Consider the following 27,163-nt stretch of genomic DNA (forward strand, 5'->3'; position numbering starts at 1 on the left):
TTTTTTTCTGATCATCCATTTCTCGAAAAATCATTTACACAAAACCTGCTGAGTACAAATACGCCTTACAAAACTATGGTCTTGAAGATAGAGAGTGTGTCATTCAGTCAAATAAAATCATCATTTAGGTTTTTTTCTCATTAGAATCATCGCTCGACGTACTGATAATTTTCTCCAGCTCTTCCAGCTATCTGTAATAACTTTAGGTGATGGCGGATCGTACAATGTAATTTCTCGGTAATATATGCAAAATTAATCGATATTTACAAACATTCAGTATTCAAAATGCAAGAATAAATCAAAAACCCTTCCGTCTACTGAGATGAATTAGATGAAATGATTCAATAACAAAACTCAATTTCAACATCTATTTTTTCCTATTGGCGATCTAACGCAAAACGTAAACGATCGGTGAGACATCTGGATTTTGTTTTTGAACTAAGAAAATGATGCTAATGTAACCTAAAACTCAAAAAACAAATCACGTATATTTTACTTCCGGGCTTTCCAAGGTAGTTCTCACATGCAGGGATCGTGCATTTTTCTACTTGTGTTTGATTGTGCTCTCGAATTTCCTTCTTTAATTCAACCATTGTCAACATTTTTATAGTATTCACTACTGAAAGAGGTAAATAAATAACATGTTATATATAAAATTGCGCAGAATTAAATTTCTTACAAACTTATCGCAATCAAATAATCTTTTATGATTATAACATTGTAATTTATGGAAAGAACTACAAACCTTCCATAAGCTCACATGGCAAAATTTAAAACCATCATCACTTTCACCGCAGCGCCGCCTAGGTGTAGATTTGTACGTTAGATCGCCAATAGGAGCCTCAATCTAAGAGTCCCCGCAGACTGCATACTTTTTATTGGCAAACAGTTTGATCGAGTTGGCCTGTTAATGCAAAAACCGAACTAACTGAATCGGTGTAATGTGTGCATATGCTTACCTCTCCATACTGATTAAGTCGGTCTGCAGTCTGCTCTTATGATTTTTGCTTTATATCACAATATGTGTTCTATCATCAAAGTAATACTCCATCAAGGATCATATATTTCTTTGTTATACTAGTTTTTTATTGAAATTGAAACCTTTCCGCGCCTACATGTTTTAAATCCAATTTATTATCCAATAAAGTTATACAAAATTGAATGAAACTGACGGTAAGTGATAGCTAATAAATTGAGCTTCAGTGTCAAAATATTACCATATGATATCTTTCCAAAACCATGAAAAATCAACTAAATTGCTGTTCGATTTTTCGGACGCTTGGTACGATACGAGTTGATAAGCGGACGCGCAACCGTTATGGTTACGGAGACCCTCTCTCGCTCATTGTTTCTTTTTCCTTTGTTTATTCAATTAGCTTCAGGTGGATAAAGCGCCATCATTTAGCAATTTATTTTTTAACTTAATTTTAAATATATTATAACTACAGAACAATATTTCAATATAATTATTCCTTCGTTGCCTCATTGGTATTATCCCTGGCTGGAACCGTACCTGTAGTGGATCGTAACTACATCGCCATCTTATTGGTCATCACAAAATAATTATTTTGACTAGATTCGAGAAATTTTTTCGCACTGTGTGCATGCTAACGAGAGTACTCAGTAAACGCACCCTTTCGCAGCCAAGCTAGAAATACGTTCTCGAATACAGTTCATGCTGAGTGTAAATAAAAACAAACATTCTGTTGCATTCGTAGTCGGGGTAGTCGGAATTCGCATTGTTTTGATGTTTTAAGTGATTTCTTTTGTTCCAAATACACCACATAAACCAAAAACTAGCATGACTGAAGAAACGTATGTATTATACAAAATAATGTCATCACAGTAATTTATATATCAGCGTCTATTTATCGTCTATTAAGTCCAAACAATGGCAACGAAGCGGCAGAGATAAAAGAATACAACGAAACGGTGAAGACCCTCTCGGCCGGTTTGTTGCAAATTTATGAGCCGACCCTGAACCAGGTGAAGGGCAATCTCAAGGAGCTTCTGTAAGTGTGGCTAGCTTGCTTCGCGCAAGATCTCTAATATCGTACATTTTCCAGGAACAAACAAAACGATATGCTACTTATAATCGACAACGAAAAACGAGCCTTTGCTAGCCAGGAAGTACAGATGATCAATGAAATGGTGAGATAATAGGCCATATTCTATTTAACCATAAATCAGTAAGCCGAGCATTTGTATATGCCAGGGTAATGTCTCACTTCCACAAAAAGATTTGTTTGAGGGTTGTGTCCGAGACATGGCCGCATAGTTGACGAAGGTTTTTTTTCTCTATTATAGTGACTTTCAATACAAGTTGACGTAGATTTGTGTCGGACTGTTTGTTCTATGATTCGATCGAATTTTAATTTATAAATTTGGGAACATAATAATTCACAAAAACGAAATCCTACGTCAAAGAAAAAAAAAGACAATTTGCTCTAACGAGAACTTCTTCCGATCTGTATTTAGGCAATTTTTGAAATTGACGAAATGCTTCCTGCTGTATGAATCTACATTAAAAAGCAAAGATAATGATAAATTAATATACATAACTGGGGAAATTCTACAACCCATTCAACAGGATGAGGTTAAAAAAAAGTATTTACCGGTTTAGAGTTAAATATTGGTTAGAGATGGGTATCAAAGGATATTTTACCTCTTGCTTTTCAAACAATTTTACGTACAATGCATTTGGACTAGAATATGTTTTGTTGTATAGTTACTGTCAAAAACTTAAATAATACTTCTTTTTGCTTTTACAGATTAACAAAGCGAAAATTTATAGGGAGAAAGCAGTTCGGATAAAATATCAAATGCATCAAATACACCAAAGAGCAAAGAATATACGGGTAGGTATAATAAACACGTACTTCGGATATCTTGCCATATTGAATCTAAAATAATAGGTTGTTCCTTGGAAGAAATCCACGCACGGCAAGACAATTAATAATTCTTCCACTCTAGATTGTTCTGAACACGATCGAAAATACTGGGCCTTATTCTCGTATACACTTCACGCTGAAAGCGAAGTGAAGTGTATCCACGATGACAATGGTGCAGTGTCGACATCTGGATACGAAATTAGTTTTCCACTAAATTCGAGTAATTTTTCGAGTTTTTTGGTTTGCTTGTTCTATTTTTTTTTATAAATTCGTTTATTTTTACAGGCTCAGTTGCATAAGTTTAAAGGAGCCGAAATCTTAAATATATTTTTAAAACTATATATATGAACAATTTTCTTAAATCTATGGTTAGTAATGTGGGAAACCGATTACTCGCGGTGAACTCGAGATTAGAAGGGTGACATATTTTTCTCAGGAAAAGGATGGGGTATAAGGAAATTATTACAATGTTGATAATCACACACACTCAATTCTTAAATCTATTCGTACATCTATTGTGAATTTACATTTCATTCTCCTGTTTATAGCAAGCGGACCAATTACTCATAAAGGAAGAAATGGAGGGTATAAGGATATAAGGATAATCACACACGAACATCGATAGATTTAAGGAAAACATATATTTGGGACATGTAATCAAGGTCTAACCGAGCCAACACATCTCTCACCGGCACATTGGGCTGCCTTCCTCTAGCCCGAAGGGAGTTCTCTAAATTCGATCTGGCAACAAGATACACCTCACACGACCAAACAACGTGTTCGATGTCGTGGTAACCTCGGCCACAAACGCAGATATTGCTGCCGGCCAGATTGAAACGAAAGAGTAGCGCGTCTAACGAACAGTGATTGGACATGAGTCGAGAAAAGGTGCGAATAAAGTCCCGACTCAAGTCCAGACTTTTGAACCATGGTTTAAGGCTAACCTTAGGGATAATCGAGTGGAGCCACCGGCCCAATTCACCTTCGTTGCTTGTTCTATGATTTCAGTTAATTATTTTGTTTTGGTTTGCGTCCCTTATATTTCTATTTGGGAAACATTTCAGAAACGCTCAACACGTTGACTGATGGTAAAGGTAGAAATTTATTTATTTTTCTTCGCAGAAATTTCACTGCTTTCGAGCAGAAACACCTTTTTATGATAAACGATGGTCCTAATACGTTCGAAAATCTCCATCGAGGAAATTATTACTTTCCAGTATTGCGCTTCGCATTACTGTACTACGATATCAGTACGTGGCCTGATGGGAAAGTTGCTATAAAACCGCGTGGCACTCAACGTGTTAAATATATGCAATTGAAACACATGGAATTCGAGCTCGGTTAGAGATTACGAGATTTTGCTCGGTGTGATAGTGCTTGTATCGACTTCTCGATTCGATTTATATAATAGGGCCCTTAATTTTTGATGCATCGAACCTAAGCCCAATTATCCCTTCTTCGTGTTTCAGTCTGGTATACAGATTGAGAAGACCGCTTACACTTTAGCTTGAGCTTGGGTAGATTGTACAATTCGTAGTTGCTCTCCGTGATTGACCTGAACCAACAAAATTGCACAAACAACACACAGAATGGCGCTTGGGACTAGCAAATCATTCTCGTTGTGCAATTTTCGGTGATTCGAACTTTAAATGGTCAATAACGACGCCGGCCACGTCCTTACAGTCACCAGGGGAAGGGAAGGAATGTTAGTATGATATTCGCCGCCCGAAGGCCAGAAGGGTCGCCTCTATAGCGTGGTTAAGAAAAATCAGGATTCACTGCGGTAAGTGATGTGATTCTAAAAACGCGAACTCTCAACTTTTCGGCGAAATGAAATTTGAAGAAAATATACATTCTTATCGCTCATACTGTTTATATAACTCCAACCGCGACGACGGAAGGTTATCTTGGGACAACCTGAGAAGGTCACCGAGAGAATTCCTCTTTCTATAACTATCGCTATCGAAAGAGGCGTATTTTCGGGAATCATAAAAAGGTCAACGAGAGAACTTGGAAATCCTAACAAGGTCACCGATAAAACTCCTAAAAATCAGATCGACAATATATTGTTCAATCCGCGCATGCTTTATATAACTCCAATCATGGCGATGGAGAACTATCTTTGGGAATCCTGAGAAGGGCACTCATTAGCTGTTCAATCTCTATATATATAAAAATGTTCTGTTCGTTTGTGTACGCGTCAAAAACTCGAAAAATACGGAACCGATAGAGCTCAAAGTTGTACACAATATACAATCCACTTCAAGGAGTGTTGTTACGGCATAAAAATTGTAAAATTGGAAGAAAGATGATTTTATATATGACCAGAGTGCGTTTCTGAAATTGAGCTTCTAATGAAAATCGACTATTCAGTAATGAATATGTGTTCTATGTGAAGGAAACATCTTTTTTCCTAGTGTTTGGCAAAATCATGAACTGAAATTGTGTTTCGGAGTGATTTAAAATTCATCGATTCCCCTCATCTATCTGTATATATATAAAAGTTTTCTGTTCGTTTGTGTACGCGTCAAAAACTCGAAAAATACGGAACCGATAGAGCTCAAAGTTGTACACAATATACAATCCACTTCAAGGAGTGTTGTTACGGCATAAAAATTGTAAAATTGGAAGAAAGATGATTTTATATATGACCAGAGTGCGTTTCTGAAATTGAGCTTCTAATGAAAATCGACTATTCAGTAATGAATATGTGTTCTATGTGAAGGAAACATCTTTTTTCCAAGTGTTTGGCAAAATCATGAACTGAAATTGTGTTTCGGAGTGATTTAAAATTCATCGATTCCCCTCATCTATCTGTATATATATAAAAGTTTTCTGTTCGTTTGTGTACGCGTCAAAAACTCGAAAAATACGGAACCGATTGAGCTCAAAGTTGTACACAATATACAATCCACTTCAAGGAGTGTTGTTACGGCATAAAAAATTGGAAAATTGGAAGAAAAATGATTTTATATATGACCAGAGTGCGTTTCTGAAATTAAGCTTCTAATGAAAATCGACTATTCAGTAATGAATATGTGTTCTATGTGAAGGAAACATCTTTTTTCCAAGTGTTTGGCAAAATCATGAACTGAAATTTAAAATTCATCGATTCCCCTCATCTACCTCACCTATGCAACTACAATGTGCCACAGCAAAGCGTGGCAGGGTACAGCTAGTATCTACATAAATATCTACTTAATATACACACACTGACGAACATGAAACTCTCTCCAAACCAACATGTCATCAGAAAAAACATTCAAAAGAATCTGGTACCGAAATTGAGAAGACCGCTTTACACTTGCACTACATTAAAAAGATGAGGGTCACACCGCACTTACTCGATGTATCTTATCTAGCATGGTTCGTTCTGGGTCGTTGCTGTCATCGGCTGACCGGGGCTGCATGTTTTAGCTGAAGTTCTCTGAAGGAGCCGTCTCCAGGTGCCTTTCCGACTTTATTTAGAGTGCAATGTTCAAAACTTTGTACATAACTTACGGAGAAAACGTTTTCCTCTTAGCCGCAGTTCGTGACGCTTACTGCTGTTACTGTTTTTTTTCGACATTCATTCTGACAAAAAAATTCCACGAGCACCTCAAATATGACGGTTCCACCAGAGGAATCAAAATCACCAATACTTGCTTTTCGCTCCGGTGACAGTTATCCCCACACATTAAAAACAAGACATTGTATTTCTGACAATATACAACCAGTGTTGCTACAAGTACAGATTTATAAGGAAAGGTATAGATTTTTTCATTTTTCTTGATACAGATTCTGTACGGTACAGGTTACAAATTTGTATAGTGTAAAATTTTAAAGGTTTCTTGCTGAGTGGTATTATTTCAAATCACTATGGAAACTCCCTTCAAAATGAATGAAAACAGAACGATGCGTGAATTTACAGGTAAGGAATCAATTTTATTTATTTATAATGAGGAGATTAGATCTTCTTCACAGTTTTTCGCCAAAAAATCCGATTAATGGTTGCAGTTCTCCAACTCACGACCGCATTGACTCTTGCCAAGTCCTGCTCCACCTGATCCCACCATCTCGCTCGCTGGGCTCCTCTCTTTCTTTTTCCTACCGGATTCGATGCTAACACCATCCTTGCAGGGCTGCTGTCCGGCAATCTCGCCACATGCCCTGCCTATCGCACTCGTCCAGCCTTGGCGAATTTTTGGATATTGGGTTCACCGTAGATTTGCACCAGTTCGTGGTTCATTCTCCTTCTCCATACTCAATGTTCCACAATGTACACCACCATATACACTCTGTCCAACTTCTATAAGACACTCTGATTATATGACAAACAGTTATAATTTCAACAAGATACATTCATACATTGTAGAATACTTAAGATAAAATATATTTAACGTCAATTTCGTTTAAAAGAGTTGTTTGTTTATTTATTGTGCTTAAATATGATAATTTCAGCTGACCAGTTTCTATAAGACCATTTCATAATTCATAAGTATTATCAATCAAAACTTCAACACTATTGCCTGATTTACATGTCAATAATTGGCAACTTTGCCATTTCCTTTGCTGTTCCTACTTCCGTAAATCACGCCAGTACTCGTTGAAACCTGTTGAAGCCATCAGGACCATCCAAATTGAACTTTTTGACGTAGAACTACGTCTTTCAGGAAGGGTGCCAAATCAGAAAACAGGTCACGTTTTCATGAAATAAATTTAACGTTAACAGCTATTTTCACTGTGAACGAATTCTGCCAGTTCCTCTGGGAATTTAAAATTACATTCATATGAAAGAGTTTATTTTAATGTTTTCTATCCATGTAACACTGTGACCAAATACATTAGGTTTTGTGATTTTTCAATCAATCGCAATCAACAGGATAGCTTCTAAAGATTATTCTTCCCCATCAGTAGGATATTTCCGTATCCAATATTGGATGCATAAAACCTTGTGCCTCCAACGTAATGCTCTCGTTTTCGAAGTTCTCCAAATATTCATTCATTCAGAATGAATTCAGATTCAACTTCATACAAATGATCTCTAAATCAACGATAGTCCTACGTCACCCTTGCGGTTATACCATAGATATAACCCACTTCCTGTTTTTTAGCAGATCGGAAAGATGTTTGCATCAATTGATAGGAAATATTTCTACGCGTCTATCACAATTAATAAAATGTTATTTTTCATGAGATGAATAATTGAATAACTGTAAAATGTCAAGCGTTATCTAGGCGCCCCAGGTGCCAAGTTTTGATTGACCCGATTCACGGTTTCCCCAACACAGACTTCTAAATCGATGTACCTGTGGAAACCCGCTTTGCAAATATACATGCAGGTCGGGAGTATTTTTGTTCCCACCGAGCTGTGTTTCCCTAACACGGACTTCAAAATCAATGTGCCTGGGGAAATCCGCTTTGTCAAAACATGCAAGTCGGAGGTATTTTTTCCCACTGAGCTGTGTTTTCCTAACACAGATTTCAAAATTAATGTGCCTGGGGGAATCCGCTTTGCAAATACATGCAAATCGGGGATATTTTTTGATGTTGAGTACTTTTGTACTCGCTTATCGTTTTGCAGACCGGAATATGTTCTCCTAAAACGTGCTTTTAAACTGAAAAGCCTGAGAAAATCGTCATTCCAAACAGTGTTGTAAACGGTCGACATTTCTCTCAACCATCACATACTATTCTTGCGCGAGAGTCACGGCTCAATATGTATTGCGAATGTGACCAAGAATGCATTGCTCGGTTCCAACAGTCACCTCAGAAATAAACGCACAGCCGCAAACATGACTATCAATTGAACGTTTATATATTCTCTCTTTCTGTCGAACGTACCCAGAAGAGCGGTGAAAATATGCTATTTCCATTCTACGATTCGTGCTCATAACCATCCTTTAATCCCGGCTAATATGACTATAGTTTTAATGTCTATAACCTTTTTAGCTCTCTTTATGTAAGGACTTTTTACCGAAATTGCCCCCCGTGATACATTTGAATTCAAAGTTTGCTTTATTTGCATAAAGGATTTTGAAGTATTCGAAGCTGTTTTAATTATTTCCCGCTTATCCTGGTCAGAGAGCTTCAATTTGCCTGGAGCTCTCTAATTTTTACTATATCCTTGAAGATTCGTCAAATAATTGAGAACTACTTGATGGGATCGTCCAATCCGACGAGCAATTTCTCCAATTCGTTGGAATTAGGTTAAATGCATCGGTTTGTCCTTTTTCGCTATCCGTGTGCACTTTTCCATTCGGCATTTTCTAAATTTATTAATCAAACTTACTTAAAAACAAGGAAAACTTAACTGAACTTATAGAAACATTTGACATTTGAAAAATACAAAAACATATGTTTACGCTCAACGCTTGCACACACATATGAAAATCATGCAGTGTATGATAGTTACCAATACAAATACACTAGAATGTAAATTGAAGCATTGTTTGTTTACAATGACACAAAGCAGCAAGATCATCACCTGGTCTTATAGAAGTTGGACAGAGTGTATTGTTCAGAGCACTCGGCTTTCGAAAATACCAAGTGCTTGTGAAGCCCAATCAGCCCTGCTTCGTGTTTCAGTTGGGTATACAAGTCGGCTTCCGTCGCATGTGCTCTTCCGATTATGTCCACGTCGTCGGTGAAGCAGATAAACTGATTAGACTTTTTGAAAATCGTGCCCCGCATGTTGAAGCCCGCTCTCCGCATAACACCTTCCAGCGCCACATTGGAGAGTAGACAGGAGAGTCCATCGCTTTGTCGAAGTCCCATGTGAGTCTCAAATGACTCCGACAGCTCACCTGAGATTCGCACACCGTTCATCGTTGCCTGAATCAGTCTTGTCAGCTTTCGGCGAAAGCCGTGTTCGTCCATGATTCTTCATAGCTGTCGTCCATCGATTGTATCATGTGAGGCCTCGAAGTCAACGAAGATGTTGTGCGTAGGGACTAGAGATGTGCCATCCGCTCATGAGCTGTTCATTCGAATCGCTTCATCGTAGTGAGTGGATTCGGATCGGCTCGCAATCAAAACAACGCAGCTCATCAGCTCATTACGGAGCTGGAAAGCTGATGAGCTGTTGAGCTGATGAGCTGATGAGCTGCAGAGCTGTTGAGCTGATGAGCTGCATAGCTGTGGAGCGCAAAAGCAGCAGAGAGTGTGAATTTTGAGACGCAGAAGAATTTTTCGTCTCCCGCGCTTTATGATATGACGTCAGTTTGTTTTCGTGTATCCATCTTCGTTCTTTAGCTTTAGCAGAGATGCCAGAGAGGAAAAAGGTTTTTGTTTTGAAGATATTCAATCGTTCCATTAATTTTTTTCTTACATCGCCAAACAAAATAATAAAAATTATTATATGCTTGTAAATGGATTTACTATATTATATTGTTATTTTTAAATAACATGAATGTTAAAACACATAAATTTATTTCCGCGTGCTGAATCAAAACAATTCAGAAAACTACCCGCCATAAATGCTGGTGATTGATAATGGTCCTTTTGTTACCTTTATCATGGCGAAGAATTGTTTCTCGTTGCGCCTATTAATGGATTTATTTTTATATACTTGGATGCAAAAAAAAATATCTCGGTAGTTTTATCAAAAAACGTTGTGTCAGCCAATATTTCTGAAGGCATTTTATTTGGCTACTGCTGGTTCATCTGTTGTTTAAGTTCAGCATATCCTAAGCATCTTCTATGTTGGATTTCAGCATTCAATATTTGTTGTATATTATATTACTAGAATCCATATTAAATTTAGTTTGTGTACAATTGCAAATTAAATTCGTTTATTTTTCTGATTTCCGTCTATTAAGAAAATGAACACTATAAAATGTCCCATGGTAGTTATGCAGTTGTGTGGACAGCCGCAAAATTCAATTGAGCTGAAGAGCTGTTCCGAATGAGCAGCTCACTTGTATGAGCTGGACGGCTCTGAGCCGCTCACCATGATGAGCTGATTTGCCCATCTCTAGTAGGGACCTGATACTCGCGGCACTTTTGGAGGGTCTGCCGCAGTGTAAAAATCTGGTCCACCGTCGATCAACCGGGCATGGATCCGGCCTGATAACTTCCCACAAATCTACTTACTATTGGCGATAGAAGGCGAAAGAGGACCTGAGACAGAATTTTGTAGTCACCATTCAGGATTGTGATGGCACGATAGTTCCTACCAAGACGGGTCTATGGTACTAGGTGAGGCCGTTTCGTCACTAAGTTGGTTAGGGGAGCGGTATATGAAAACAGTACGGAAGAAAGCAGAAGGGGAATTATTTGCTTGTAGCGTGAAAGAGACAGACTGATCACGAGCGAGCTTCGGCACTAGCGTATTGTGTTTTGTTTACAAACAAAGCACAGTAGACTTCCAAGATGGCTGAAGAGTGGTTCTAGCAAGTTGGCCCACCTTAGGATATACCAAGACGGGTCTATGGTACTAGGTGAGGCCGTTTCGTCACTAAGTTGGTGTTACGGACAGCTGAGGCTTATCGCGAATCGAGTTAGAGATCCATAAGATAAGCACTATTTAAGATTATATTTAGAAAAGACCTCCAAGCGAGGTATAGAAACGTTTAGAAAGGACCAATGTAAGGCAATTAAAAGATGTAAGAGCTCAAGTGTTTTGTTAGGCTAGAAAACGCTTGTAGTTCGAAATTATTGCCGGTCATAAATTCAGAATGGACGAATATTTAAATAGCGTCCGGTAAACAATTTAATGCATGCATCATTTAGGATGCATTTTTATTACCCTTTTCCATCCCTAGCTGCGCTCAGCCAGATACACCAGCAGGGTGTAATAAAATAAAAGGATGTTATTTAGAGCGAAGGATGGAAAGGGGAAATCCAAGAATAAGATAGGCGCACCGACGAGGTGCTATAAACTTAAGGTATTTTCTTAGGGTAGTGCAGCCGTCTCAGACTGCACGTTACCATACGCTAGAAGAAGGGACAAGGAAGGTAGATGATCTAAACGAAACCGATATGTTATCGGTTTTCAAGAGAGAGAGAGGAGATGTTCCTCGTCAATCTTAGTTTAAGGAACCATGTATATATTGTGAAACTTTTGAATAAATTTTTTAGTATTGTAACAGAACTCACGCGAAAGCGTTAAAATTTTTCTTTCAATAGAGAAATTTTTCATGGTGGCTCCAGAGAGGAGCAAGTTTTTCCTTTTATTTAAGTACAAAATGTGTTAATTTGCGAACTCTTCTCGGCAGTGGATGCCAGAGGTGATGTTCGTGAAATCTTCTCAGCAGTGAATGCGAGAAGTGTGAATTTGTGAATTCTCAAAGGCAGTGGATGCCTAAAAAGTGCATTTCTTTCGTGAATTTTATCAAAAGGCAGTGGATGCCTAAAAAGTGTATTCGTTTCGCGAATTTTCCTAAGGCAGTGGATGCCTAAAGAGTTTATTATTTTCGCGAATTTTCCTAAGGCAGTGGATGCCTAAAGAGTGTATTATTTTCGCGAACTTTCCTAAGGCAGTGGATGCCTAAAGAGTGTATTATTTTCGCGAACTTTCCTAAGGCAGTGGATGCCTAAAGAGTGTATTATTTTCGCGAACTTTCCTAAGGCAGTGGATGCCTAAAGAGTGTATTCTTTTCGCGAACTTTCCTAAGGCAGTGGATGCCTAAAGAGTGTATTCGTTTCGCGAACTTTACTAAAGCAGTGGATGCTATATACACACATAAATATATGTTAATTCAAGTACCAGAAGGCAGTTATTATAAATATGACCAACTGCCGCAGCAGCACGTGGTCGTGGAGTTAGAAGCAAGAGGTAGCAGCAGTATCCTCGGCACAATCGGAGAGACCATCGCTAGAGATACCAGGAACTGTCAACCAGCGGAACCAGAAGCAAGCGGTGGCATTAGATGCAGCAGCACCAGCATTGGCACTATCAGAAGTGACAAGAACAATCCGAGCCAGAAGGTTTGGACCACTCAAGAACCAGTCGGCACCAGCAGCAGCAGTAGTATCCCAGCACCAGATGAGTTAATCGAAAAACAGGTATAGAATTAATCTATATTAAGAATTATAGGGGTTGCGATAGCAACCATGGGAGTTTTTAAAATAGGGGCCAAGAGAGCAAAGAAATGATAAAGGAATAAATTCGTACGGTCAAGTGAGCCAACATTAAAATATAAACAATAAAATTAGTAGGAATATGGAAAACACATACAAGATGATTACCACTAAATACTTCACACGTAATGTGAAGGGTCACTGTCACCTATGTCACGAGTCTGATGAGGAACAGATGATTTATTGTTGCGAGTGTGAGCGATGGTTCCACTTGAGTTGCACTAATCTAAAGCAAGCCCCTCTAACGGGTGATCGGTGGATCTGTGTCAAATGCACAGATCTAGAATATAATTATTCGAAGAAAGTGCGAATAAGTGACTTAATAGGAATACTCGCTACTAGCATATATCCTAGTGGGTGGGGAAATTATTATAAGGAGGATATGCCAACCAAGCCGCCTCCATTTAGGGTAATTAGTGAATTGCATAGGCGAGTAAATGGCAATTCTGAATCTGAGTTTAGAAACTCAGAGGAATGCCATCAATTAAAAATGCCTCCTCCTTGGAATCCTGATCTAGTTGATTGCAGGAGGAAAGGTAATGATTCAGATGACAAAGTATTTGAATCATCTAAAGTAACCAGATTAATTGCACCTCCTCCGTGGAACCCTAAGTTGGCTAGGTATATGAGGAGGAAAAATGACAATTCATCTGAGTCAGAAGATTCAGATGATGAAGACAAACTTGAAGTGATACAAGTTGAAATGAATGAAAAACTAGGAGATGTTAGTCCTCAGAGCGGTGAAGATGGCTGCTCATTCCCAGTGAGGAAAGAGCCATTTAAAACCATATCAGTCGCAAAACGCGAATCTGATTATGAGAATAGTTTGCCCGCAATAGGCAAAACGGGTATCATCACAGATGTATGGGCTGTGATAGAAGAAAATACGAAAACCTCCACAGAAAGAGGAATTATGGCGGAAAAGAAAAAACCATGCGTGATGCATGAAGTCAGGGCGGATGAGATATCTGCAAATAAAGAAATAGCGGATTCCAATAATGGAAACGCTAAAAATTTTAAGATAGAAAAACTATCTATCAACCTTCAAGATCCAGAATGGGAAAGGCCAGCTACTGGATTAATTAAGAATTCTGTTGCAACACTGATTGTTGAACAGAAAATAAAATACCCAACTGAAAAACGGTTTGAAGAAATAGAACCACCTGTAGCAGTAGAGGAAGTAGTCCTCAGAAATAGAACAAAAATATTAGCAAAATTTTATTTGAAGACGAAAGCCTGGCGTGAAGGTTTTAAAAAATTCCTTAGAAGTGCAAAGTTCATCCCAAAAATTGGGAGCCAATGTAAAACCAAAAGTGTTATCATCAAGATGGATGATTCATCACAAGATGCTAACATACAATTTGAAAACTCAACAAATATAGAGATTTGTGTTATTGAGCCTCCGAGGAAGGTAGCGCCAGAAATAACACCAAAGGAATTGTTTATAAATGAATCTTCATTTCTTCCAAGGAGAAATAATTCCCACAATAGAAAATCATATTCAGTCGATAATTATAGTATTGGAAATCTCGATAAATACTGTACCCCAGATTACCAGTATCCTCGACGTCGTATCAAAAACGACTTCCACTCTGTAACCGCGAGTTACACTATTGTACCATCATTAACGAAATATGATGAATATTCTATTTTGCAAAATTTGTGACATGTTGACAATATTTAGTCATAGGGCAACACATATAAAATAATGCGATCGTTATAGTTAAAAGCCATAGATTCGTATAAAATAGGACTACTTATAACCAAAAAAATTATGGCTCTGAATAACTTTCAAATCTTTAGAAGACTGTTTCCTAAGTATTAGGGGCGTCTATTTACCTGTATGACAACGAGAGCAATACATCTTGAGTTAGCGCAAGATATGAGTTCGGATTCTTTCATTATATGTTTCCGCAATTTGCAAAATTATGGCCCAGATAGGGAAATTATTACCGTAGATCAAAACTATAAACTCTCTAATATAGAGGTTGGAAAGTTTGTTTTTCAACGTTTGTAATATGTTGATATTCTTTATATCTATATAAAGTATAGAAAATCTTAAGCTTGATAAAATATAAAGACGAAAATCTTAAAATGGAAATTTAACAAAACTGTTAACTGAATTAATTAGAAAATATTTTTAGGCAAATGATTTGCTTGAAGTTCAGCAAGTGAGCTGCTGAAAGACTTTAATACAATTTAAGATACAATTGTTTCGTTATAAAATGGACCCAATAAAATGATAACTTGTAAGGTCCAAAATATCAATTAGAGCAAAAAAGAAGAGACTGTCTGGTCAAGCGTCAAGCATTTGGAATGCTCAAAACATTACTCTGATGGGTTAAAAGTATAGCAAGTATTCTGCTGAAAAATATACATTGACCACTAAAGAAAAAATTATGGCGCAGCAAGTGATATGCTGAAGCCAGTTTCTATACGAATGATCGGCTCAAAGCTCAGTAAGTGAATTGCTGAAAGGAGCGATATCAACTGTAAATTAGTTGATGGTAGAAAAAATTAAAAATACAGCTATGAAGAATTTGGAAGACTGATTTGTTAGCAAGTGGATTGCTTAACCTTCAGCAAGTGATTTGCTGAAGGGGTCAAAACCAAAAGTTTCTTTTTTAAGCAAGTGAATTGCTTAAAACTCAGCAAGTGGATTGCTGAGAGTAACAACATCACCAGTAAGTCGGTTGATGAAATACAGCATGTGAGATGCTGAAGAAAGATTTTTTAAACAAGTGGTTTGCGAAGCTCAGCATGTGAGTTGCTGAGAATATGATCAATGCATTATTCAAATGAATATTAAAAGCATAGCTTCCAGTCTTAACTGAGGGAAAGATTGGAGATGGTTAACTATACAATGTAGATGACATTATGAGTTATTTGAATACAAGTAACAGGAAAAAAAAATTGAATGAAATTTTTAAATGTATTTCAAAGTATATCACACTATGAGAGCATGAGTTGCATGCATAAAGAAAACGACTTGAAAAAGTTTATGTGAGCTACGATCAGTCGTATTATATGATTAGTCGGAACAGTTACATGAGAACTGAGGCTTTAAAATTGGATTTAGTATTCAGAGACAAACTTTAATGTTAATACTTGCTGAAGGAACGGTAATTGTACTACCAAAAGATTAGCACATTGACTAATTATTTCAAAAGGATGTTTTGAGAAAAACAATATCAGCAATGTAACAAGACAACTAGCAAAGGGATGTTGGATTCAAGATTCCTTTCTTGGCAACGAGATAACTTAGCATTAAAATAGAACGTTGTGTTTGATGAAAGAAAATCTTATAAGAGAAAAGAAAATGTAATTTGCATTTCCTTTAATGGAAAATATTATATAACACTGAACCTCAATGAATAATTTTCCAAAAAGAAACTTGAAGTTAGTTTATATAATTAACGGTTATATCAAATTACTAGTGAGAGCAATTATTCGAAATTTACGAATGTTTACGATTAGTTTGCATAACTGTATGCAGAATAAAAATGAAACAAAAAATACTATTATTAATAAAACAAATAATAAGTTATGTTTTCTAGTATAAACTTGTAAGTGTAAGTGTAAGGAAAAGATAATAATGTGAGTGAAATCAAATCACACAATAAAACACAGAATAAAGCGATACAGCTACAGATGGAAATATGTTCAAGCAAATGTATATGATTTAGAACATGTAGAACGACTATCAAAAATTTAAATTAAAATGTAGAAAAGAATGATAATACTGAAGAATTTGGTAAATCTATGTAGTAGATTTACGGAGTCCGGAATGTTACGGACAGCTGAGGCTTATCGCGAATCGAGTTAGAGATCCATAAGATAAGCACTATTTAAGATTATATTTAGAAAAGACCTCCAAGCGAGGTATAGAAACGTTTAGAAAGGACCAATGTAAGGCAATTAAAAGATGTAAGAGCTCAAGTGTTTTGTTAGGCTAGAAAACGCTTGTAGTTCGAAATTATTGCCGGTCATAAATTCAGAATGGACGAATATTTAAATAGCGTCCGGTAAACAATTTAATGCATGCATCATTTAGGATGCATTTTTATTACCCTTTTCCATCCCTAGCTGCGCTCAGCCAGATACACCAGCAGGGTGTAATAAAATAAAAGGATGTTATTTAGAGCGAAGGATGGAAAGGGGAAATCCAAGAATAAGATAGGCGCACCGACGAGGTGCTATAAACTTAAGGTATTTTCTTAGGGTAGTGCAGCCGTCTCAGACTGCACGTTACCATACGCTAGAAGAAGGGACAAGGAAGGTAGATGATCTAAACGAAACCGATATGTTATCGGTTTTCAAGAGAGAGAGAGGAGATGTTCCTCGTCAATCTTAGTTTAAGGAACCATGTATATATTGTGAAACTTTTGAATAAATTTTTTAGTATTGTAACAGAACTCACGCGAAAGCGTTAAAATTTTTCTTTCAATAGAGAAATTTTTCAGTTGGTTAGGGGAGCGGTATATGAAAACAGTACGGAAGAAAGCAGAAGGGGAATTATTTCCTTGAAGCGTGAAAGAGACAGACTGATCAGGAGCGATCTTCGGCACTAGCGTATTGTATTTTGTTTACAAACAAAACACAGTAGACTTCCAAGATGGCTGAAGAGTGGTTTTAGCAAGTTGGCCCACCTTAGGATATACCAAGACGGGTCTATGGTACTAGGTGAGGCCGTTTCGTCACTAAGTTGGTTAGGGGAGCGGTATATGAAAACAGTACGGAAGAAAGCAGAAGGGGAATTATTTGCTTGTAGCGTGAAAGAGACAGACTGATCAGGAGCGATCTTCGGCACTAGCGTATTGTATTTTGTTTACAAACAAAACACAGTAGACTTCCAAGATGGCTGAAGAGTGGTTTTAGCAAGTTGGCCCACCTTAGGATACACTTCTACGCGCCTTGGGATATACTTCTAGGCGCCTTGGTTCCTACAATCCAGTTTGTCACCTGTCACAAATACTGCAGAAATTGAAAATCATTTAGAAGACTGCAAGGATATTTTGTTGGGATAGGAGTACATAGTAGAAACGATTAAAACAACGGACGGCGAAAGATACATGGTTTTCAAAGATATATTTTCTTTTCTTTATAAATTGTTGATTAGGTAAATAAACATTGGTACCAATAACTTCAGAATAACGAAACATCTTAGTGATGAAACCATATGCTGATAGAAAAATAATAAAACGCAAAGATATAAAAGTTATTCCCCTTTGTTATGATTTCAGGATTTTGGCACTGAAAAAGACGTCTCGATTGATCAAATTTAAAAATGTTGTTTTTCTTAAAATAAAAAACATGTCTTCACACCTGAAATCACTGGTCATACTGAGAAAAAGTGACAGAAGTCTTTCCATTCTACCGAATAAAAAATTTCAATGAAACTCGTGTACTGGAATAGGATATTTTGCTCGTGTCGGCAATGACTGAAGCCGAGACGAGACGAATTGCTTCTCTCGTTTTCTGCAATAGGTCCTTTTGTACTTTTTATGCGAATTGGTATGCATTTAAAGAAAGGAATATAATTGGAAGTGAATTTTCAGAAAACATTTTTTCTTCAACTCGATCCAGTACTACGGAATTCAGACTCCTCAAAACAGATTTATTGATTTTTCGGTCTGTGAGACCGTATGCACGAGTATAGGAGACTTAAGAGGGTTAAACTCACCAGCCTAGTCTGTTGCGCAGCTAATGGAATATTTTCTTTTTTCTCCAAAGGCCAAAGCTCTCGATATCCAGGAAATCAAAGTTAACCAGTGTGCTTCGAAGCTACAACAGCAACACTACGAGGAATCTCTTGTTGCGGGCAGCAAAAAAACGCCCAACAAAAAGACTTAGCGCTGTATGGTTCTCTCTGGAGCGACAGAAAAAAAAACAATCAAACAGTTGTTCAAACCAAAATTGTTCAGTAGAGGATTATTTTGCACGGAACTTAGAGATGTGGTATCGGCAACTTTTGGACTTGCATTACATCGGATTGCGGAGACACATAATAAAACCAATAGAGAAGGATTTTTGAACTTTATTTTTTAAGAGTGTAACCTTCTAAATCCATATATTTAAAATTTGTGCTCACTTCCATATCAATAAATTATTCATAATGTTGTTTGAAATCATAGTTGAATTTTTCTAGAATATGATGACCGCCCGTCAACTTCCACCGTGTGTTTGACTGTCTTCCATGCAGCTAAGCGCCTCATCAGGTAGTGCGTATCCAGCGCGAGTGACTAAAAACGAGAATGATTTAATATTTGTGGTGTTAGATTGTTTAGTAAATTTTGTCGTTCGATAAGAAATAACAGGATTCGTCGAGCACATGTGAGGTGTAATGTAGATCTGTCAACTTATTCGTATAACAGCGGTTCAGAGTTGTTTTTTTTGGTATTTTCACAGTGAAAAAAGAATATCGTACAGTGCTAAGATTCTTATATTAGAAGAAATAGCACTAAAACAAATCAATCGGTCATTGGAATAATTTAAGATCTATAAAACAAAATACAAAAAAAAACAAAAATATGTTTTTGTATCATATATTCTATGAATAGTCACATGTGGTTGATGTAGTGAAAATTGTTGCATATTTTGTATCATTTTTTTTTGTTATGAAAATGAAAACCTCTATTTTGGGCCCACCACATCTTTATTCTATCAAAGTCATCCTGAAATAGATCTGATCTTTTGCGTATAGATTCTAATTAAAACAAGTTGTAATAGGAAACGCTTTCACGGTCTTCCGGATTCTCACTTCAGGGATAGAATTCAGAAATAAGAGGATTTCTAGAATAAGCATAATGAAGTTCAGGATGATCGTACTGCATAACGTATTTCAAAAGATGAATTTCAAAAATTAAAGTCATTTTTTTTATCGAACGACAAAATTTATCCGAACAAGTTTAGGTTAATGTTTGGAAAACACATGCAAAAGCAGGAAAAAATAAGTACTGGGGTTTGGATGTTCGTGCTAATAGGCTTATCTGATTAATTTTATTAAATAAACACTGAGTGGTTGAATGACATCTTCTAAAAGTATCTTTATGATATGGTGCAGAAGAATAATCGAATGGTTGTCATTTTTGCAAATAGGTGTAACCATCTATTAAACCTATCAGTCATATTGAATTAATTCAACTCGATCAAATAGCAACAATCTAATTTAAAATCCAACAATAAATTATTGGATTACAATTTAGAAGTGAAGAACTAATTCTATCCTAAAAAAATATTTTATCAACTAGATTTTTTTATTAATTAAATTGAAGATCTCTATCCGCTCTACAATTTGTTCTTTGACACCCAACTTCTAACATTTTTAATTGCGCTGCAATATCGATATAAACAATTCCTGGTGAAAATTTAAGTAAATCTTCAAAAATCACAATTTTTACCTCACTGTACATGTAATAGCTACTTAAATTTCAACTTAACGTTGAAAGATAACATTTCTTCTTGAAATAAGTCATATTTGAAATATAAAAAAATATTTTTTTCCAAACTGTATATAATCGAGTCCAAAATTGTATATAATCGAGTCCGACCTGTAGGGGAGATAGGGGCAATATGACCAGGCGGGGAGAAATGGGCCACCCTTCATTTGAGCTTGTTGTTGAACCAATAACACTTATTTTCCGACAATTGGGTTAGAAATACTCTTATTAAGTACTTCCGTGAAAACCGTATTCAAATTCAATTGTTTTTTAAATATCTTGGAAGAAATCTCACGCTGATTAATTATCACGAAAACCATATAAGAAAAGCAGTCAACAAAATAGGTTCTGTACGCTTTATTTTGAAATTTATGACTCTGCTCTTTATATCAATTCATACTTGTATTATTTCTAAACATTTTCACTGATTCATTGCGCCGCTTTGCCGCTTCATGTAAAATATCAGTTCATTTTTATTGAGCGTAAATGTACGGGGCGGAATGGTCATACCTGCTTGGGGCAGTATGACCAGGATGTTTTCAACATAACCTGTAAATACAAAATTTGTCAAAATTTGTAAACATAGTTGGGAATAGCTAGATGTGGAATCATGGTGCGGAATTATACCAGAACATCCGATCGTAAAAAAGTGGTCACAGACTAGCTTGAACGCGGCAATGGAAGCAGTGAAGAGTGTACGTCAGTGCGACATGTAGCCTTAGTGCATTGTGTCCCGCGAGAAACACTTTAACGTTTTTTACATTGTTCAGATCCTTTGCAGCTCCAACTGTTCGAATCATTTGGTAATGTTTTTACGATGGAGCAATATTCTCGCTATGGAACAACGGTTCTATGAGAGAAATCCGGAAGCTGGAGTAAGATTTGGCCGAAAGAAATGATGTTCCTCACCCTCCCAATAGCCAAAGCAATTAACCGGCATAGATAGGTTGACTGGTTTTCGAAAGCACCACCCATAACTCTCTCTTCGGACACCGGAAGCAACCTCCGCCGCCAGGGCACAAGGATTCAATCGAATTGCAGTCGGGAAATTCTGCGATTTACTGGAGGGCGTACAGCAGAAATACGACATTCCGCCAGTAGGGCAATTGAACGTCGATGAGACATCAATGATTTCAGTAACTATCTCTTATCAATAAGAGAAGCAAGTAAACTAAAAATTATTATCTTCGTTCAACAGGCGCAAACCAAAAATTCCAAAATTCTAGCAATGCAGAGAATAAGGCAGTTGAGCGCTGGGTGCTTAACACGGAATAACGATCATAGAATCTTCCACCTGATGTTGCTACTGTCGGTACAATTCAGTTCCTCTGCGGGCGGCGATGGATCCAATGCTATCGCTGCTTACTGAATGAATCCCAAAGAAATATACGCGCTAGTTGCAAAATAGAATAAACTTTCCTTTTATGAACTTGTTAAGTTATTTCCTAGCGAAAACATGCTTAAAAGATTGAATCAACTAACATGGTCATATTGCCCCGCATGGTAGCCCATTTTGCCCCGCAGCTCTTCCGATCGACGGAAATGTAACACATTTTTAAAAGTGTAAATATTCCACATAAATCTTTTTTAAAACATATTCATGCAATTTACATCGATCAATAAGGTTTCAAATCGTGAGGTTTTAACATGTAGCATAATTTAAAAACGTTTTACATGGTTTAGGACCTTTCGTTCTTAGCGGGACCATATTGCCCCTATCTACCCTATATCTTTTATATTAGCACGAGATTCGAACAGTTGGAGATTCCGATTTGTAATAAACACGCCTTGATAGTATTTTTGGGTGACATGTTCGACGATACGCGTGTACTGTTGCATGTTGGGAGAACTTTATATGACGAATAAATCTCATAGTCAAAATAGTAATCTGATTTGCTTTGAACTCAAGTAGAATTCTCAAAAAAAAATACTTTTAGATAAATTGTTATAGAATAATTTTCAACCTCTCAGAAATTCTCGCATATTACAATGTTGTATCGACAAGTTTAGTGCAAACCACATTAGCTAGAACTTGTCAGAGCTTATCTAGTGTCGTTATCTAGTGTAGTATCTAAAGCGGGCAATCATATTCGCCTTCTTCAACGACAGTCCATCACAAGCTTCTTCATGCAATCATGCATAGTTAATTGGGGAAAAACACTACAAAAGGAATTAACAATAGCTTACATTTGCGACAGTCATGATTTGACACCATCAATCTCGCTTCATTGTCCCTTTCTAAGCGCGCTAAGGTGAAGCATCTGTGCACCTACAATCTTGCGGTATCTTTACAGCGATGATAATCGGGACTCAGTTCGAATGATTTTCGTGAAGTGAACTAGTGCTCGTTTTGTTCTCGTCAAGTAAACGTGTTCAGTATTCTCAAAGCAATCATACAACAATACTGACTGATTTTTTAATATGTTTTGGTCATATCCGCATTCAATAAAGTCCATAGGTGCATCGATTTATCATCGCGATATTCATGTACAGGGTGCACATGACGCATATTGCATGACTTGTGGGGTCAAAAAAATCGAAACTTGTTTTTAAAATCCTGAAATGTGATTGACCTCTCTGAGTAAACCAAGCTTTTAAACGAAGAAAAGTAAAGGAAATTGACACCGTCGTCGTCAAACCTTAATCCGAAAATCCGTGAATTAATTAACACACGTATCTGGTCAATTGGATCGTGAAGTGTACGTGAATATTCAGCAGTTTGTAGGCACGTATCTTCGTTCAAAAACATTGAGATGTGATTATGTCTAGGACACTAATCACTTTGGATATTATTTTGGAATGCATAAAAATTTTCTGAAAAAACTCTTTAGTAAAAAGTTTAAGTAATGTAGAGAAAGCCACCGTGAAAGTGATACACACATTTGAGTGCTTACCGATGCAAACTCTACCCTACCCTGTTAATCAGCTGCGTTTGTTTTGATTGCGACACATGTTTATAGCAAGGCGCCTAGAAGTATATCCTAAGGTAGGCCAACTTGCTAAAAGCACTCTTCAGCCATCTTGGAAGTCTACTGTGTTTAGTTTGTAAACAAAACACAATACGCTAGTGCCCTAGCTCGCTCGTTATCAGTCTGTCTCTTTCACGCTTCAAGCAAATAATTCTCCTGCTTTCTTCCGTACTGTTTTATTATACCGCTCCCCTAACCAACTTAGTGACGAAACGGCCTCACCTTAGGATATACTTCTAGGCGCCTTGGTTTATAGTTTACTTGTAAGTGGTAAAGCCAGTGTTACACTTTATTCAGGGGAAAAATGCAATGGATTCAAGTAGAGAACAAATTAGGATCTTGCATGAGCAACATACAGATCAGAAGGAAGCTGTCACATCAGCAGCATTTGAGCAGATTATTCGGGTAAAGGACCATCAAACAAATCGAGGGAACTGGCAGAGTTGCATCCGTGTATCCGTGGCCGAGTGGTTAGCGTCTCACATTATCATGCCGGGTGTTCGGGTTCGATTGCCGTTCTGACCGGGGGATTTTTCGTCAAAGAAATGTCCTTCGACTTGCACTGTGGTCACGCGTATTCAAGAGCTTGCTCCCCGGAATACATTCAAGGCGTGTTATTTGGCTTACGAAATTTCAACGAAGTATTCATAAATGACGCTAGTTAATGCATACGTTGAGACGGCAAAAGTTCCACAGGGAACGTTAACGCCATTCAAGAAGAAGAAGAAGGCAGAGTTGTTCCGAAACATAAACCGGGTAAAAAACGGAGTGTGCGGACTGCAGATGTGATCAAAGCGGTTAACGAATAATCCGGCGAAAACCTGCCTGATCATCAAGAAAAATAGCTTGTGAAATGAACATGAGTCATAAGACTATGCATAAAATCATCAAAAAGGACCTTGGATACAGAGCTTTCAAGAAACAGAAGATTCACGAATTATCTCGCGAACTGAAGACGCACGCTACTAACAACTTTTTTTTAGATGAAAAATTGTTTACTTTGAAGGCTGTTTTGAACAAGCATGTCTTCGTGATATTAAAGCCGATAAAAGAGGAGTGGAACGATTCCAGAATGCTTCGGCTGTGATAGTTTGGGGAGCAATATCTAACAGAGGAAAGTTGCCACCGCTATGCACCGACAGGGGCGTGAAAATCAACAACTATCTACGACACGTCACCAAAGACCATTTGCTGCCTTGTGCCAAGGAATTATTTGAAAAAAAAGTTTCTACTTTTAACAGGATTCAGCGCCAGCGCAAAAGGTAGGGGAGCCGCGGGTAAGACGGACAGTGGGGGTATGATGGACAGGTGGTTGATTTGTATAGTTGCATTATGAATTTCAAATTTCTGTTGATAGGAAACCCTTCTACATGCTATTCTATAATATTTAAACCATCCTATGACAATGAATACTGATCAAAAGTGGAATAGAAAAACAAAAACCGAAAATCGGACATGATTCCACGTGCGTATGTAACTTTTGCGGCTTCGATATTAAGCATTTTGATTTGTTTAATTGCAAAATTGAATTCGCTAATGGTTATATTTCGGTTTGTGAGTTGACAGAGAAGCGATAATAGGTGTGTACGGAAAAGTAAATTCATTCGTAAGTGGTAAATTTTGAATTATTGAAATAAGTGCACTGGGGGGGTGAAATGGACAGTCATATCCATAATCACATCCAATGCATGATGGAAAGTGAAGGGAAGAAGGGATTGAACTCTTTTTTATATTGCTTTCTCTTTTTGTTCTATTTCAGTTACTGGGCGCACAAACACAGAGAGAGTGAAATTATTCCTCTCGCGAGCGAGAAACCTCTACGTTTCGTATATTATGAACCTGTCCATATCCCCCCCCGACTACATGTCCATTATACCCGCACCGATGAAAATGTTCTAATTTTCGGCTTGTTTTAATTTCAGTGAAAAACATGGAAAAACACATTTTTATAAAACATTTGGCCAGTTATTTCAAAAACCAGTATATTGAACTATAAGAAACTGCTTTTAAATTTATGAAAACATGAGTTTCCAAAGATACAATTGAAGTTTTCATTAACATGTCCGTCTTACCCCCATCTCTCCTACTGGTTTTTCAGAGGTGGCGCAAGGAAAATTTATCGTGTTTTATTAGCACCTCCGCATGGCCCGCTTCCTCTTCCGATTCGAATCCATTGGACTTCAGCATTTGGGGATACATGTTAGGAAAACTGGGTAGAATAAAACATGACTTTGGGCACTTTTGAGAACCGTTTGGTAGGGTAAATGATCTTGATTTGTCCGATTTGGGGTGTTTTTACGCAATTAGTAAATGCAAATCGATTTTTCTTCAAGAAAATCACATATAATCCATACGAGTTTGAGTTTGTTGAAAAGCCTCAAGTCTCTAGTTACTAATACTACCATAAGGCGTTGAAATTATTCAAATTTTTATGGTTTTTAACGATTTTCTCAAAGAGGAATTATGATCATGGTTTGACCACCTCTGATCATGGTTTGCCCAAAAAATGATCATGGATTGTCCGGCTTCAGAAATCACCTTTTTTGAATGAAAACATTCGAATTCTCAAGTAGATGTTACATTTATCGTTTCTTGAGTTCACTGTCATCATATTGATCCATTCATAATTTAGGCTTTCTTCAGAATATTGCTTTTCTTGGGCATTTTAAAAGTGTTCTCCTCAACACACTCAACATAGAGAAACTTTATTTCTGCTATGCGCGAAAGACACAATAAACAAAATGCAGCGCGCCAAGCGGTGCCATAGAAATCATGTGAACAAAAGAACATTATTGAATTGGACAACTCATGATCAGAATTGAGTTCATCAAAATGCGTTAATTTAATGGTTTAGCTATGTAAATCTGATACAAATAGTGTGCAAGAATAATGATTACAATATTTGTAAGTGTTATAATCCAGAAAAGGTCTGAATACGTGCGAAATAATCATATGGTGATGGATTAAAAGTTTGCTCGAATGAGGGGTGCATTGACACCAAAATTTATATGTATTTTATAATCCTTTAAAACATGTGTTTCCGTAAGCATGGCGCAAAGCGGTCAAAGTTTGAGTTTTTTGAAAATCGAAAAATTACCCAAGGGGGGAGTAAAGGAAATCGGTGTTTGCGAAATTTTTGACGTAGAACTACGTCTTTCATTAAGGGTGCCAAATCAGAAAAAAGGTCACGTTTTTATGAAATAAAGTTAACTTTAATAACTATTTTTGCCGCAAACGGATTTTGGCAATTTACATACTAAACGAATCGAAAACTCCCTAAGATTTGTTTAATATGCTATACATTAGAATCCCCTGGTTTGTAAATGGTTAAAATTCATGAAAACTTAAAGCGTTTCCATTTTCCCATACATTTGTTCTGTCCATTTGTGTGCTTTCCCGCACAGAGTTGTCAATAACGAGCAACTTAGGGGAAATCGTAGGATTTAAACAAAGGAAAAGAAGAAGAATGAAGGGGAATACTTGTCAAGAGTATAAACAGTGGATCTCGCTGAGGCAAACATTCATTCAGCATCGGACTGTTGAGCAATCCAGTTCACTTTGCTTTCGCTGCGCTTCAATCTAAGATTGGACCCCACCAGTGGTAATCCAACTTGGATATAGTCGTATGGGTTTTTCAGTTCGTTTTTCGCGTTATTCGTATCATGTGTTTTTCTTTCCGCGTCATAAATGGTTATGACGCGTAGTGTGTGATGAGCAAGAAAAAGAGGAAGGCAGGCTCGAGCCCTGCAAAAAACGAACGCATTGCCAGAGGCAATAAAATTTCGAGGCAAGCGTCATCTTA

The 27,163-nt window shown here is 37.2% G+C and overlaps 2 protein-coding genes and 1 long non-coding RNA gene across 6 annotated transcripts in view; 2 read left to right on the forward strand and 1 right to left on the reverse strand.

Annotated features, from left to right (window-relative positions):
- Positions 1 to 1,629: 1,629 nt before the first annotated feature.
- The window catches only part of LOC129764304 (biogenesis of lysosome-related organelles complex 1 subunit 6), a 29,188-nt gene continuing 3,654 nt past the window's right edge, over positions 1,630 to 27,163 (forward strand). The window contains exons 1-5 of one of the 2 annotated variants that reach the window (XM_055763264.1): positions 1,642 to 1,815; positions 1,884 to 2,012; positions 2,067 to 2,151; positions 2,772 to 2,858; positions 18,687 to 19,061. In XM_055763264.1, coding sequence (XP_055619239.1) covers positions 1,802 to 1,815; positions 1,884 to 2,012; positions 2,067 to 2,151; positions 2,772 to 2,858; positions 18,687 to 18,806 — 435 coding nt within the window. In that variant the 5' untranslated portion in view covers positions 1,642 to 1,801 and the 3' untranslated portion in view covers positions 18,807 to 19,061. Of the gene's footprint in view, positions 1,816 to 1,883; positions 2,013 to 2,066; positions 2,152 to 2,771; positions 2,859 to 18,686; positions 19,062 to 27,163 lie in introns of those variants that run through there. The other variant, XM_055763265.1, reaches the window with a different exon arrangement.
- On the forward strand, positions 2,869 to 11,964 carry LOC129764306 (uncharacterized). The gene is made up of 2 exons (XR_008741104.1): positions 2,869 to 6,801; positions 6,888 to 11,964. It is a non-coding gene; the product is annotated as an uncharacterized LOC129764306 (long non-coding RNA).
- LOC129764303 (major facilitator superfamily domain-containing protein 6) overlaps positions 18,975 to 27,163 on the reverse strand; it is a 36,275-nt gene continuing 28,086 nt past the window's right edge. For all 3 annotated transcript variants that reach the window (XM_055763262.1, XM_055763263.1, XM_055763261.1), the window contains exon 7: positions 18,975 to 19,195. In XM_055763262.1, the coding sequence (XP_055619237.1) occupies positions 19,119 to 19,195 (77 nt within the window). In that variant the 3' untranslated portion in view covers positions 18,975 to 19,118. The remainder of the gene's footprint in view (positions 19,196 to 27,163) is intronic.

This window comes from Toxorhynchites rutilus, chromosome 2 (assembly GCF_029784135.1).
Source record: "Toxorhynchites rutilus septentrionalis strain SRP chromosome 2, ASM2978413v1, whole genome shotgun sequence".
Taxonomy (NCBI): domain Eukaryota; kingdom Metazoa; phylum Arthropoda; class Insecta; order Diptera; family Culicidae; genus Toxorhynchites; species Toxorhynchites rutilus.